This window comes from Caretta caretta, chromosome 2 (genome assembly GCF_965140235.1).
Source record: "Caretta caretta isolate rCarCar2 chromosome 2, rCarCar1.hap1, whole genome shotgun sequence".
Taxonomy (NCBI): Eukaryota; Metazoa; Chordata; order Testudines; family Cheloniidae; genus Caretta; species Caretta caretta.
Genome location: NC_134207.1, coordinates 72,113,819 through 72,126,562, shown reverse-complemented (window position 1 = coordinate 72,126,562; position 12,744 = coordinate 72,113,819). Strand labels below are relative to the sequence as shown.

General features: G+C 41.9%; 1 protein-coding gene across 4 annotated transcripts in view; it reads right to left on the bottom strand.

Moving 5' to 3' along the window:
• The window catches only part of PXDNL (peroxidasin like), a 282,898-nt gene that overhangs the window by 49,695 nt on the left and 220,459 nt on the right, over window positions 1-12,744 (bottom strand). For 3 of the 4 annotated variants that reach the window (XR_012666983.1, XM_075125228.1, XM_048840634.2), the window contains exon 17: window positions 1,960-3,463. Coding sequence is in view for 3 of the 4 variants with exons in the window: in XM_075125228.1 (XP_074981329.1) it covers window positions 1,960-3,463 (1,504 nt within the window). In the remaining variant the exon portion in view is untranslated. The remainder of the gene's footprint in view (window positions 1-1,959; window positions 3,464-12,744) is intronic. The other variant, XM_075125229.1, reaches the window with a different exon arrangement.

The following is a 12,744-nucleotide window of genomic DNA, read 5'->3' as shown; positions in this document are numbered from 1 at the left end:
ACCCAGGAAAGAATTTTCTGTAGTATCTGCCTGGTGAATCTTGCCCATATGCTCAGGGTTTAGCTGATTGCCATATTTGGGGTCGGGACGGAATTTTCCTCCAGGGCAGATTGGAAGAGGCCCTGGAGGTTTTTCGCCTTCCTCTGTAGCATGGGGCACGGGTCACTTGCTGGAGGATTCTCTGCTCCTTGAACTCTTTAAACCACGATTTGAGGACTTCAATAGCTCAGACATAGGTGAGAGGTTTTTCGCAGGAGTGGGTGGGTGAAATTCTGTGGCCTGTGTTGTGCAGGAGGTCAGACTAGATGATCATAATGGTCCCTTCTGACCTTAGTATCTAGGAATCTATGAATCTACCATTTGCCATTTAAATTATTATTATTTATACCACACAACGAACAAGCTTTCTGGTTGCTTGGCTAAACAAAAGTACTTTCAAGCTAATATTGGACATAACATCACTGGGTTGGGGGGAAACAACAGTATGGAGGAGACTGCAGGAGGAAAGACGGGGGCATCTCATCAGTGAGATAATATTATAACTCATTGAGGGCTAATGTACTATTTGGTGGAAATCTGTTCCATTTCCAGATCATCACAAATTAATATCTCTGCACACTCTTTTGTTAACTAGGCCTCACAACAACTGTGGGTCCTGAGGAGTAATTACAGTGATCAGATCAGTGTCCTTGTGACCTAGTTTAGGAAGGGGATTCCTCATGTAAAGAGTTCAGCATGGAATCAGCCCAGAAACAGTTTTTGGAGAAGCAGATAAGCCAGGCATCAAGAAAGAAACAAAAGAATGTTGTGTTTGACAGTAAGTGGGGGAAACGGAGAAGATTTCAGAGGACAGATAAGGAGTTTTGTTTTGCACATATTAAATTTAAGTTGATGGCAATACATCAGAAGTAGATGCGAGATTAAACCATGTGAGATGCAGGACTAAGTGAGGAGTGTCAGATAAAGAGTAGAGAGGTAGCTCTGGTCATCTTCAATGTACAGACAGTAGCTGGGAGTATGTGAGCAGATGAGATCACCCAGAGAAAAGGCATACAAATCAGAAGAAGGAGCCAAAAACAGAGCTCTGCCAGACTCCACAGTAAAAGGGAGAATAGAGGAGAAGCCACATAAAAGACGCTGGAAGAGTGATGAGAGAAGGATAACCAGTAGAAGACTATAAAAAAAGCAAGAAAGGATAAGTTGCTGAGGAAGAGGATATGATCAACACTGTTAAACACAGCTAAAAAATTAAGGAGGATAAGGATGGAGTAGAGGTCTGTAGATTTGGTCAAGAAAGGCTTGTTAGAAATCTTGTGTGAGCAGTTTTGGTGGAGTGGAAAGGGTGGAAGCCAGACTGGGGGCAGGGGATCCTGGATGGAGATGATGGAAAGAAACTCAGGTAAAGAGCTATAAATGGCTCATCCAGTGCGTTTGGAGAGGAAAGGAAAGAAGGAAGGAGAATAGCTGGAGAGAGAAATAGGACTGAGGATGGGGAAACCTTATCATGCTTGTATGTTGATGGAAAGAAGCCAGAGGAGAATGACAAGTTAATTAGAAGAGAAGAGGAGAGATTAAAAGTGGGGGTAAGAGAGTTCAGATGGGAGAGGAATAGGGTCAAAGAGGTAGGTGGAGCACTTGAGGAGAGCAGGCAAAAAGAGGTCAGTGCCAGTTATTTGGAAGAAGAAGGAAAAGGTCTGAGAAAGGCTGAGGGAAGATAGAGGAAGGGAGATTGAGATCTGGAAGAAGAGAGATCACAATCATCTTGTTTGAAAAACAAGAAAAAATTGCATGGAGAGGGAGAGAGGTGTGTGACTAACATTTTAAGAGGGAGTTTGCAGTTAAGCAATTTTAAAACCATTTAAAAACAAACAGACTTGCCATGGCCTCTGATGAGACATTAAGATATAGTATTAACTGCCATGTATCACACACAATAAGAGTATTTTCACTAATACTCACTTTTTCAGCTTTTCTCTAATCTTTGGCTCTTTAATCTCATTGTGAAGATCCTCAAACGTCTCAACTGAGGTTAAATTACAGAAAACCCTATAGTCAACGTACGGAGGAATCCCATGGTCACGCCCCCTCTGGATATTCGTAGCTGCCAGATCCAGAGCCACTGAGTGTGCCATGGAGAAAAGCCTCTCGGTCAGCTCCAGGTTCAAAAGCTGAGAAGGTACTCGCATTTTACCAGCAACACCAAAAAGACCACGCAGAAGTGGATCAATGCCACCTTCCTGGATTATCCGGAATGGTGAAAAGAAAGCTTTGTGAAGTGAAAGGTGCCCTTGTGAGATTTCTCCAAAGGTCTCATTCAAACGATAAAGAATCGGATTGATCAATGTGTGGCCAAACCTAAAAGCTGCAGTTGCAAAGGCATTAATAATCCCGGCATTGACATTGGGGTTATAGCCTTTGTAGTCACCCATCATCTTCATGCCGTGGTCACCAAGGATCTTGGGTAGCCAGTGGCTATAGGTAATATGTTGCATCTGTGCACCAACAATCTTTCTGGCTTCATTGTAAATAGTATCTCCATCCCAGTGTGGGTTCATTTTCAACAGTGCCCTTGCTATGCGGTTATGTTCACGGAACCACAAAGTGTGCATGGCTGTGAGGCCCAGCTGCTCATTCGCTCGATGATCTCCTGCAAGGAAGCAAGGTAAGGAGCTTTCATTTTCATCTCTCGTACATTCAGTTGGGGGACCTGTGGCAAATGGTAATAAGTGCTTTCCAGAAGATGGGACAAGCAGGCCTTCCTTGAGGAGACCATGTTGATTTGTATTATCCCTTAACTCTTCTGACTCCCTGTCAGAGCTTGCATAAACATTAGAAGCATCGATATATGATGTTAGATGGTTTATCTGCTCCCTTGCATAGACTGAATTCATTATTAAAGAAGTCATCCCACTACCGCAAACTGGGCTTGAGCGAACAAAGAACATACACTTAGAATTTGTCACTCGGGGATCATTCTGAGGAATAATGATGGGGAAGCAAGGTGGATCATTAGTACACACTGAGCTACAAGACTGTCCATCAGAAAAACGAGACATACTCAGTGCAGGCACTGTCTGATCCAAGTCATGGTCTAAAAGCTGGCCCCACTGCATAAGCATATGAGTGTACCTATCATCAGGAGTTATGGTCTCTGTACCAATCATTTCTATTGAAATAAGCCTTGGTAGTGGAAGAGGATAGCCATTATACAAAGAGTCATGACTGACACTCCTGGGTAAGTTAAAGCCATTTTCGTACACAGGTTTAAGGATCCGTTCGAAAGCAATCAAAGAGGCACCCCACATTGGGTGCTGTAGGTTGTTGCATGTTCCATCGTAGCTTCTGTACTTTTGATGGAAACAGATGTCAGAGCAGTTTGGGAAACGCCTGTGAGCTGTACATCCAGAGAGATTGGCAATCAGACTGAGGTAGTGTGGGGAAACCAGGTCATTGTAGCGAAACTCTGAAACACAACATTTGAAGAAATTAATTGATCTCATATAAAAGAGAAGTGTAAGAATCCATATAAGATTCTTAAGTTCAATATTAATTAATGGTGTTTATACCTGGATAGAAGTCTCTTTATCATAAAGTGTTTGTCATGATATAGGCCTTACTGAATTTCTGATAGACTGTGGGTCTGCTCCTGCTCCTGGAGAAGTTAATGGCAAATCTCCTATTGATTTAAACAGGGGGCAGGAATGGGTTGTGGAGGAAACACTGAAGTGATAGCAACAACAGCTAAAATGCGGCGTGATGTGAATACCAGAGAGGGCTAAAAAATAATATACAGAAATGCTAAAACTATATAAAATAGGTCTGAAATATGGGCAGGTAACAACCAACCAATATTTAAGATGGAAAACGCAAGCTAATATAGCTGGAAGATGAGGAGGAGGGAGAGAAGCCTTATCAAGGGGAGGCAGATATCTGGAAGGCAGTAATGCTGAAAGAGGACTAAGAGTGATAGTGCAAATTAAATTTCAGCTAGCAATGCAATATGAGAGCAAAAAAAATTATTTTGTTTCTGTTTTTAAAGCAGAGACATTGTGTCATGGACTAAGGAGGTAATAATCGCTGATGAAACCAGACCGAGAATACTGCATTTAGTTCTTGAACCTGAATGACAGAAAGTTTTAGATAAACTGGAGAAAATTCAGAGAAGAACAACTGACAATATTTAAAGGGCTGAAGGGATTGATTTATGAAGAAAGATAAAAAGAAACATAATAGCTTGGCCAAACAAAGGCTAAGGGAGATATTAGAACTGTCTACAAGTATTTGGCGGATAGAAACATTAAAGAGAAAGAATGCACCAGGGGATGAGAATAAACTGATAGGAGGAAACTGGGCAAAGGAAAAACAGGCTGAACATTGGAAAATCGCCTTTAAACAGAAAAATATATTAGCCTATAGAAGACACTCCACTGAAGGTGGTGAATGATCCACCATTTCAGTAATTTAAAACTGAACTGAATAAATTAATAAAGCACTGGAAAGTATACTGTAGGAATGAATCTAGGATTGGCATGGGATAGACTACTGGTAAAATGTTTTTATATCCTCTCCATAGCGAATTTATCCAGTTCCATAAACCACACAAAAATACCCTGCAGAAATCAGAACGTTCTTTCAGTAATTTATAATATTTTCACTACTGAAAACAGTCCTCTAAATCTCTTCCACACATTTCCATTGTAGCTCATTGTACATCAGTGCCACACTCTGCCCACAATAAATTTCTCTTGTAATAAACTCCATTATAAAATGTACGTTACTAAGAAACTGGGTAAAGGGGAGACTACAGCAGGTCATACTGAAAGGTGTACTGTCAGTGTGGAGGGAGGTTCCTAGTGGAGTTTCTCAGAGATTGGTCTTGTGACCAATCTTATTTAACATTTTAATTAATAAGCTTAGCACAAAAACGGGAGTATGCTAATACAATTTGTGGATGACTCAGAGTTGGGAAACATTGCCAATACAAAGGAGGACCAGAATATCATATAAGATTTGGATGACCTTGAAAACTGGAGTAATAGAAATGGGATGAAATTTAATAGTGCAAAGTGCAAGGTCATGAACTTAGGTAGTTGTGACAGAATGTACTCTTGTGTCCACATCCTGAACACTATTGCAATAATCTTTGTATAAAGTATGCCTTGTGAGATATTTAAAAACTCAGTTTGGTGACCAGTAATATCATGGCAAAATGCATATAGCAGTGTTATATGTGAAGCTGATAGGCCATTACTTGCTAAGTGGCCATTCTTTGGCAGGAAAGGGGACAAGGGCAAACAAAATCTACATCTTAGCAAAGAAACAGCATGGAGTTGCCTTCCACACAGACTGCCTGTTGCCTTTCTCCCAGCTGGAAATGCTTCTCAAAACAGACAACAAACTATAAAAAGACACCCCAACGCACCCCCTCTTCCTCCCTTTCTGTCCATCGATTCACTGCACAAAATGGGACAAAGGAGCAGCCATTAAACAGAAGAAGGGGTCCTGGCCTAAGAAGTTTAGCCAGTAAGACTATTGAAAGCATGTGGAGAGAAAAACTTTGCTTTGACTTTAACATAGTTTGGTAAGGTAGGCATTAGTTGTGTTTTCTCTTTATTTTTCTTGTAACAATTTCTGACTTTTATGCCTCATTACTTGTATTCACTTAAAATCTATCCCTCTGTAGTTAATAATCTTGCTTTATTGTTTTATCTAATCCGGTGTGTTTAAATTGAAATGTCTGAAGAACTAGTAAGATGGCATAGTATTATCTTAAATAAATAATGGACTTAACATACTTGTATTGTCCTGGAGAGGGCTGTGCAGTACAGGACATATATTTCTGGGGGGAAATCTGAGACTGACAGTGTGTTCTGGTCACCTTGCAGTATAACCAAGGCTGGTGAGAGCCAAGGTGTTGCTGGTGGGCTGCAACACACACAGAGACATAGCTGGAGGTTGTTTGTGAGAGGTCCAAACTGGAGGCTACAGCTGCAAAGCAATGGAAAAGGAACCCCATGTCATAAATATAAAGGGAAGGGTAACCACCTTTCTGTCCACAGTGCTATAAAATCCCTCCTGGCCAGAGGCAAAACCATTTCACCAGTAAAGAGTTAAGAAGCTAGGATAACCTCGCTGGCACCTGACCCAAAATGACCAATGAAATCTAAGGGGGACCAATGAGGGGACAAGATACTTTCAAAGCTGGGGGTAGGAGGGGGTGGAACAAAGGGTTTGTCTGTCTGTGTGATGATTTTGCCGGGAACATATCAGGAATGCAGCCTTACAACTCCTGTTAAGTTAGTAAGTAATCTAGCTAGAAATGCGTTAGATTTCCTTTTGTTTAATGGCTGGTAAAATAAGCTGTGCTGGATGGAATGTATATTCCTGGTTTTGTGTCTTTTTGTAATTTAAGGTTTTGCTTAGAGAGATTCTGTATGTTTCGAATCTGATTACCCTGTAAGGTATTTATCATCCTGATTTTACAGAGGTGATTCTTTCACCTTTTCTTTAATTAAAATTCTTTTAAGAACCTGGTTGATTTTTCATTGTTCTTAAGATCCAAGGGTCTGTGTTCACCTGTACAAATTGGTGAGGATTCTTATCAAGCCTTCCCCAGGAAAGGGGGTGTAGGGATTAGGGGGATATTTTGGGGGAAGATGTCTCCAAGTGGGCTTTTCCCCTGCTCTTTGTTTAAAACACTTGGTGGTGGGAGCATACAGTTAAAGGACAAGACAAAGTTTGTACCTTGGGGAAGTTTTAACCTAAGCTGGTAAGAATAAGCTTAAAGGTCTTTCATGCAGGTCCCCACATCTGTACCCTAGAGTTCAGAATGGGGAAGGAACCTTGACACCCCATCTTAGAGGACAGAGTGATATGTCTACTCATTAGTCTGGACTGTACCATAGGTATGTCACAGTTATATTCTGCTATAAGTTGGGGATGTACCAGCTGGAAGCAACAGAGTAGGGGAAATACCTGGGTGTATTGGTTGATGACAGGATGACTATGAGCAGCTAATGTGATATGGCTGTGAAAAGGCTAATTAAATCTTAGGATGCATCCAGTGAGGTATTTCCAGTAGAGACAGGGAAGTATTATTACCATTATATAAGGCACTGGTGAGACCTGATGTGGAATACTGGGTGCAATTCTGGTTTCCCATGTTAAGAAAGACGAATTCAAACTGGAACAGATGCAGAGAAGGGCTACTAGGATGATTAGAGGAATGTAAAACCTACCATACGAGAGGAGACTTAAGGAACTTGGCTTGTTTAGCCTAACAAAAAGCAGGCTGAAGAGATATATGATTGCTTTCTATAAATATATCAGAGGGATAAGCACGAGGGAGGGAGAGGAGTTATTTAAGTTAATGGCCAATGTTGGTACAAGAATAAATGGATATAAACTGTCCATCAACAAGTTTAGGCATGAAATTAGATGTTTCTAATCGTAAGAGGAGAGGGTTTCTGTGTAACTTTGAAGCTGTGATGTACCCTGCATCTATTCCCCCTGTGTTTGAATCTGATCAACTCAGTGTTACACTGCCGTATGCCAAATAAAGATACCTGAGTGACGAAAGCTGGAGTCGAACTGAGTTCTTGGGAAACTGAGTGGAAAGAGGTCTCAGAGGGAATCCCAACAAGGACTTCAGTAACTCAGCCAGAGGTTATGGCACTATTGTAAGAGTAGGTGGGTGAGGTTCTGTGCCCTGCAACTTATGGGAGATCAGACTAGATAATCATGATTGTCTGTTTTGACCTTAATGTCTATGAGTTAGCCACCTCTGCAACAGCTTCTCTTTTCCATTTATATCCCTGCCCCGGACTAGCCATGTGAGAGGTAGGGAAACTGGTAATGCCTCATATGCTGGGTTGGAAAGGAATACACCTCAAACTTTCTTTGCCTCTGATTAACTCTAAGTTATGATATAATGGAATGACAATATACAACCAATAGTTTACAATACAATACAACACAACACAACCAATTGGTCTAGTAGGACCAATTCTTTCAAACTACAATAGTGATTACTTGGATCCATCTCTACTTATATGAACTCTGTAGATGAATTGCATTTAAATTATAATTTAAAACATAATAGCAGTAAAGAATAAACTCTAAGGTAAATGAGAGGAAGGGTGCTTTGGAGCAAATTACCTGGAATAAGATAATAGAACATAATAAATTATTATTTTAATATTAACTACTCTGTACAGGAAAAAGAAAAGGAGTACTTGTGGCACCTTAGAGACTAACCAATTTATTTGAGCATAAGCTTTCGTGAGCTACAGCTCACTTCATCGGATGCATACTGTGGAAAGTGTAGAAGATCTTTTTATATACACACAAAGCATGAAAAAATACCTCCTCCCACCCCACTCTCCTGCTGGTAATAGCTTATCTAAAGTGATCACTCTCCTTACAATGTGTATGATAATCAAGGTGGGCCATTTCCAGCACAAATCCAGGGTTTAACAAGAACGTTTGAGGAGGGGGTGGGGGTCACTTTAGATAAGCTATTACCAGCAGGAGAGTGGGGTGGGAGGAGGTATTTTTTCACGCTTTGTGTGTATATAAAAAGATCTTCTACACTTTCCACAGTATGCATCTGATGAAGTGAGCTGTAGCTCACGAAAGCTTATGCTCAAATAAATTGGTTAGTCTCTAAGGTGCCACAAGTACTCCTTTTCTTTTTGCGAATACAGACTAACACGGCTGTTACTCTGAAACCTGTACAGGAACAAGATGCATAATTTCTGAACTAGAAGTTCAGATTCCATCAGCACATGCAAAGTTGTCACCCCTCTGAATCTTTTATATTAAAGATTAAAAAGTAACATGAAAACAAACTCAAGGCAAAGACTGGTTTTATAGTAAATATATTTGTTATTAGCGCTGAGAAAAAGTTAGCTGGAATTTCTTCTTACTGAAAAATGCCTATTGGACAAAATAATTCCTTTGAAGCTTACCGCTGCAGATGTGGGATTGGGTGTAGCTAGTTCCAGAGGGAAGGAGGATGCTATAAACAAATAAATCATTCTGAGTGATTTGAACAAGCTTTGTTGTCTGTCACTGGAGATTCTAGAGCAGATGCCAAATCTAGTTGGATCCCATAGAGGTAACAGAGTTGGTAAACAGGGGGTGCTATAACCAGGTGGTCCAGTAAAAAGTGCGGTGAATCATGGGATTCAAATCTGAAAGAAATGCATCGAAGATAGCCACAGCTGGAGACAGGACACTGAATGAGGTGAGCCAGTACTCTGGGGTGGTACTGAGAATTCGCTTTCTCGTGTGCTTGGCTAGCTGGTTATTTCTCAGATGCTCAGCATGTATTTGATAGCCATATGTGGGGTTGGGAAGGAATTTTCTCCCATGTCAGATTGGTAGTGACCTTGGGGATTTTTCACTTTTCTCTGAAGCATGAGGTGCAGGTTGCTTTCCTAGATCATCTGGGTCTATATCATTTATCCAACTCCCTGCCACTGCAGGAGTCTCATGCATAGACACACCTCAGTCCCTCCTATTCTCTGCCTGTGGCATACACTAGTTTAGTCTCCTGAGGGCTGTGATACCTTGGTCTAATTTCAGTTGTTGGGTCTGCAGTTGCTGGGCGGTGTTGGTGGCCTGTGATGTACAGGAGGCCAGACTAGATCTGGTGGCCCCTTCTGACCTTGAATTCTATGACTCTGGTTCAGGCCTTTCACTGACAAGAAGTGCCCACAGATTGATCACAGGTACGGTTCACCCGTCATCCAGAACAATATCATATAGCGTTATAATATCATATATATAAATCATATACACAGAGTCAATGACAGCAGGCTCTTAAAGAAGCATCTTTCCAGTGTGAAAGGAGGGACAGAGGAACAACAAAGAGGACCAGCTGCCCACATCTGATAGATCCAGGCTCCACCAATCTCAGGTGTTCCATCCCGCCTGGATCCATAGAATTAACAGAATTAGGAATTCCTGTCTCTTCCTCACTCCGAAGCCCTGTAAGCCCCTACCCAGTGAGGGGCCAAAGGGACAATCATCCCTTTAATTTTGAAATTAATTTCACATTTTATTACATAGTAATAATAGACAGCATGTTTAAAACAAACATAAGGAAATACTTCTTCATACAACACAGAGTCAACCTGTGAAACTTGTTGCTAGGGGATGTTGTGAAGGCCCAAAGTATAAATGGATTCAAAATAGAATTAGGAAAATAGGTCCATCAATGGCTATTAGCCAAGATGGCCAGGGACACCACCGCAAATTCTGGGGGTCCCTGAGCCACTGACTGCCAGAAGCTGGGATTGGATGACAGGGGTTGGATCACTTGATAATTGCTTTGTTCTGTTCATTCCCTCTGAACCAGTGGTGCTCAACATGCAGCCTGTGGGCCAAATGCAGCCCATCAGGGTAATCCGCTGGTGGGCCGCAAAACAGTGTTTATATTGACCGTCCATAGGCACGGCCACCCACAGCTCCCAGTGGCCACAGTTAGCCATTCCCAGCCAACCAGAACTGCGGGAAGCGGCAGCCAGCATGTCCCTGTGGCCCGTGCCGCTTCCTGCAGCTCCCATTGGCTGGGAACAGTGAACCGCAGCCACTTGGAGCTGCGGGTGGCTGTGTCTATGGACGGCCAATGTAAACACTGTCTCGTGGCCCGCCAGCAGATTACCCTGGCGGGCCGCATGCATGCTCTGAAGCATCTGGCTCCAGCCACGGTCAGAAGAAAGGATACTGGGCTAGGTGAACCGTTGAAGTGACCCCGCATGGCCATTCTTATGTTTTAATAATGGTATGATTGTATATTAACTCCATATTAAAGAACAGCAATAGAGGGATTTTTTTAATGTTCCACCTTGCAGTGCTTTTCATTACGATACTGAAGGAAGAGCCAGAGAATTATAAATTTGTAATCTTGCATTAAGCAGCAGTGAGGATACAGACATGGACAGTTACACTTCAGAGAATACAGCTGTGCCATCAAAGTCCTCCAATTTAGGCCCCAACACCCCCCGCTGAAGCCTTGAGGTCCTCCACATGATCTCTGAAACTCAGGAACAAAGTCACTCAGTTAAATCCTCCGCTTCTTCTTCTTCTTCCGTATGGCTGGTGTAGACAAGCAACTACAATTTTACCTGAACTTTACCGCATCAAATGGCTACATCAGAAGTAGCAGAATTTATTGCAGTGAGGCCTCCTTCATATTCATAAATTGGGCATTAGGTAGTAATATGTTTGATGGTTTGTCATAGGGAACCACACTCACTTGCTGGGGAGTCCTTGATTTTCCATTTGTGCATTAGATGTCTACATCTACCAAGGTTGGTTTGGATTCGGTTCAGAGTTGACCAAGATGACTATGGAAGATTGAACCCAGGAACCTTCTGCATGGGATCCAGCACAAGGTGCTTATTTTTTAAGTCTTGTTTAGCCCAATCTGCTTTCCAAACCTCCTTCTGATCACAGTCTGATTGCATTAGGCAAAGTGGATGTTCCCAGAAAGGCTTGCAAGACTTAAGAGATGGGGCGGGGGGCACTGTTGAGGTCTTAGTGGATAGGAAGACATCTGTTTTCCTGGATTCGTTGAGGTGCACGGAGTGTTGCAGCAATTCGGCGTATCAGTGTGGGAGCAAAGTTAAACAGAACATGTAGCTATGGCGTTGGTGTCAACTTTAGGGTTCCAGTGATGCACCACATCACTGTATTCAGCTGGGTGTCAACAAGTCACGTGTGGCCGCATCTGCTCCATATGGGTGAACAATATTCAGCTACTGAAAATACAAGTGCTATTGCAGATGTTCGCCACTCTGAGGCTGGTGCACCTCAGGTTGTACCTGCTAGTTTCTAAATTATGTTGGCTCTCATTTTTAACTTTGCAGTTACCTTCTCAAGGTGATCATGTAAGGTAAGAATGCGGTCAAGTTCCACTTTGAAGTATGCTGGCATGTAATTATGTTGCACATTTTTACCACAGAAAGCAACTTTGTGTGTTTTTGGCATTCCTATTATCAAAAGGCTTTCTGGAACAATATCTGTGAAGAGGATATACTAGGAAGCAACTGGGAGTAAGGGGAATGCAAATAACCCACTTCAAATCCATCCTTTTGAAGCTATGCCCTGGAGAGGAAAACCCACTGTCTACTAATTACTTGGTTCTGAAAAGTCCATCTCAAAGACCCCATAACTGTATAAAGTGTGGACTAAACATGTTTTAAGGTGCTTGTTCAGAGCTGAAACTGTAATGAATTTATCACCAGAAAATAAACCCTTTGGGTGATGTTTGGAAAGACTCCTTTGGTTGGTATGATATCTGGTATGCTTATTAGCATGCATGTAGCTTCTTCTATTGTTTTTATTTGTAGTCTCTGTAGTGCTTTTATCAGAAGAATAAAATAGGCTTGCATAGAAAGAACTGTGTGGTAACTTATAACTGTTGACAATTCCTCATGTCCATCTCTGAAGAGAAAGCAAGCAGGAATGCCTGGGCAGCTTGCCTCTGCTGGGAATAACATAGTGAAGGCAAGGAACTGTGAAGCCTGGAAATACCCCAGGCAGAAGGGAGAGAGACATGAGTCTCCACCCATGCCAGGCTACCTCAGGGGAGCTGGAAGCTTAAGAGTGTGTGCAACCATACAAATATAACAATTTCAAAGGGATAAAAAACCATAGACCTACAAGGCACTTAAAATGAAAGAACAGATGAATAGACCATGTAAACTTCTTCTCACCACCTCACTGACATATCTG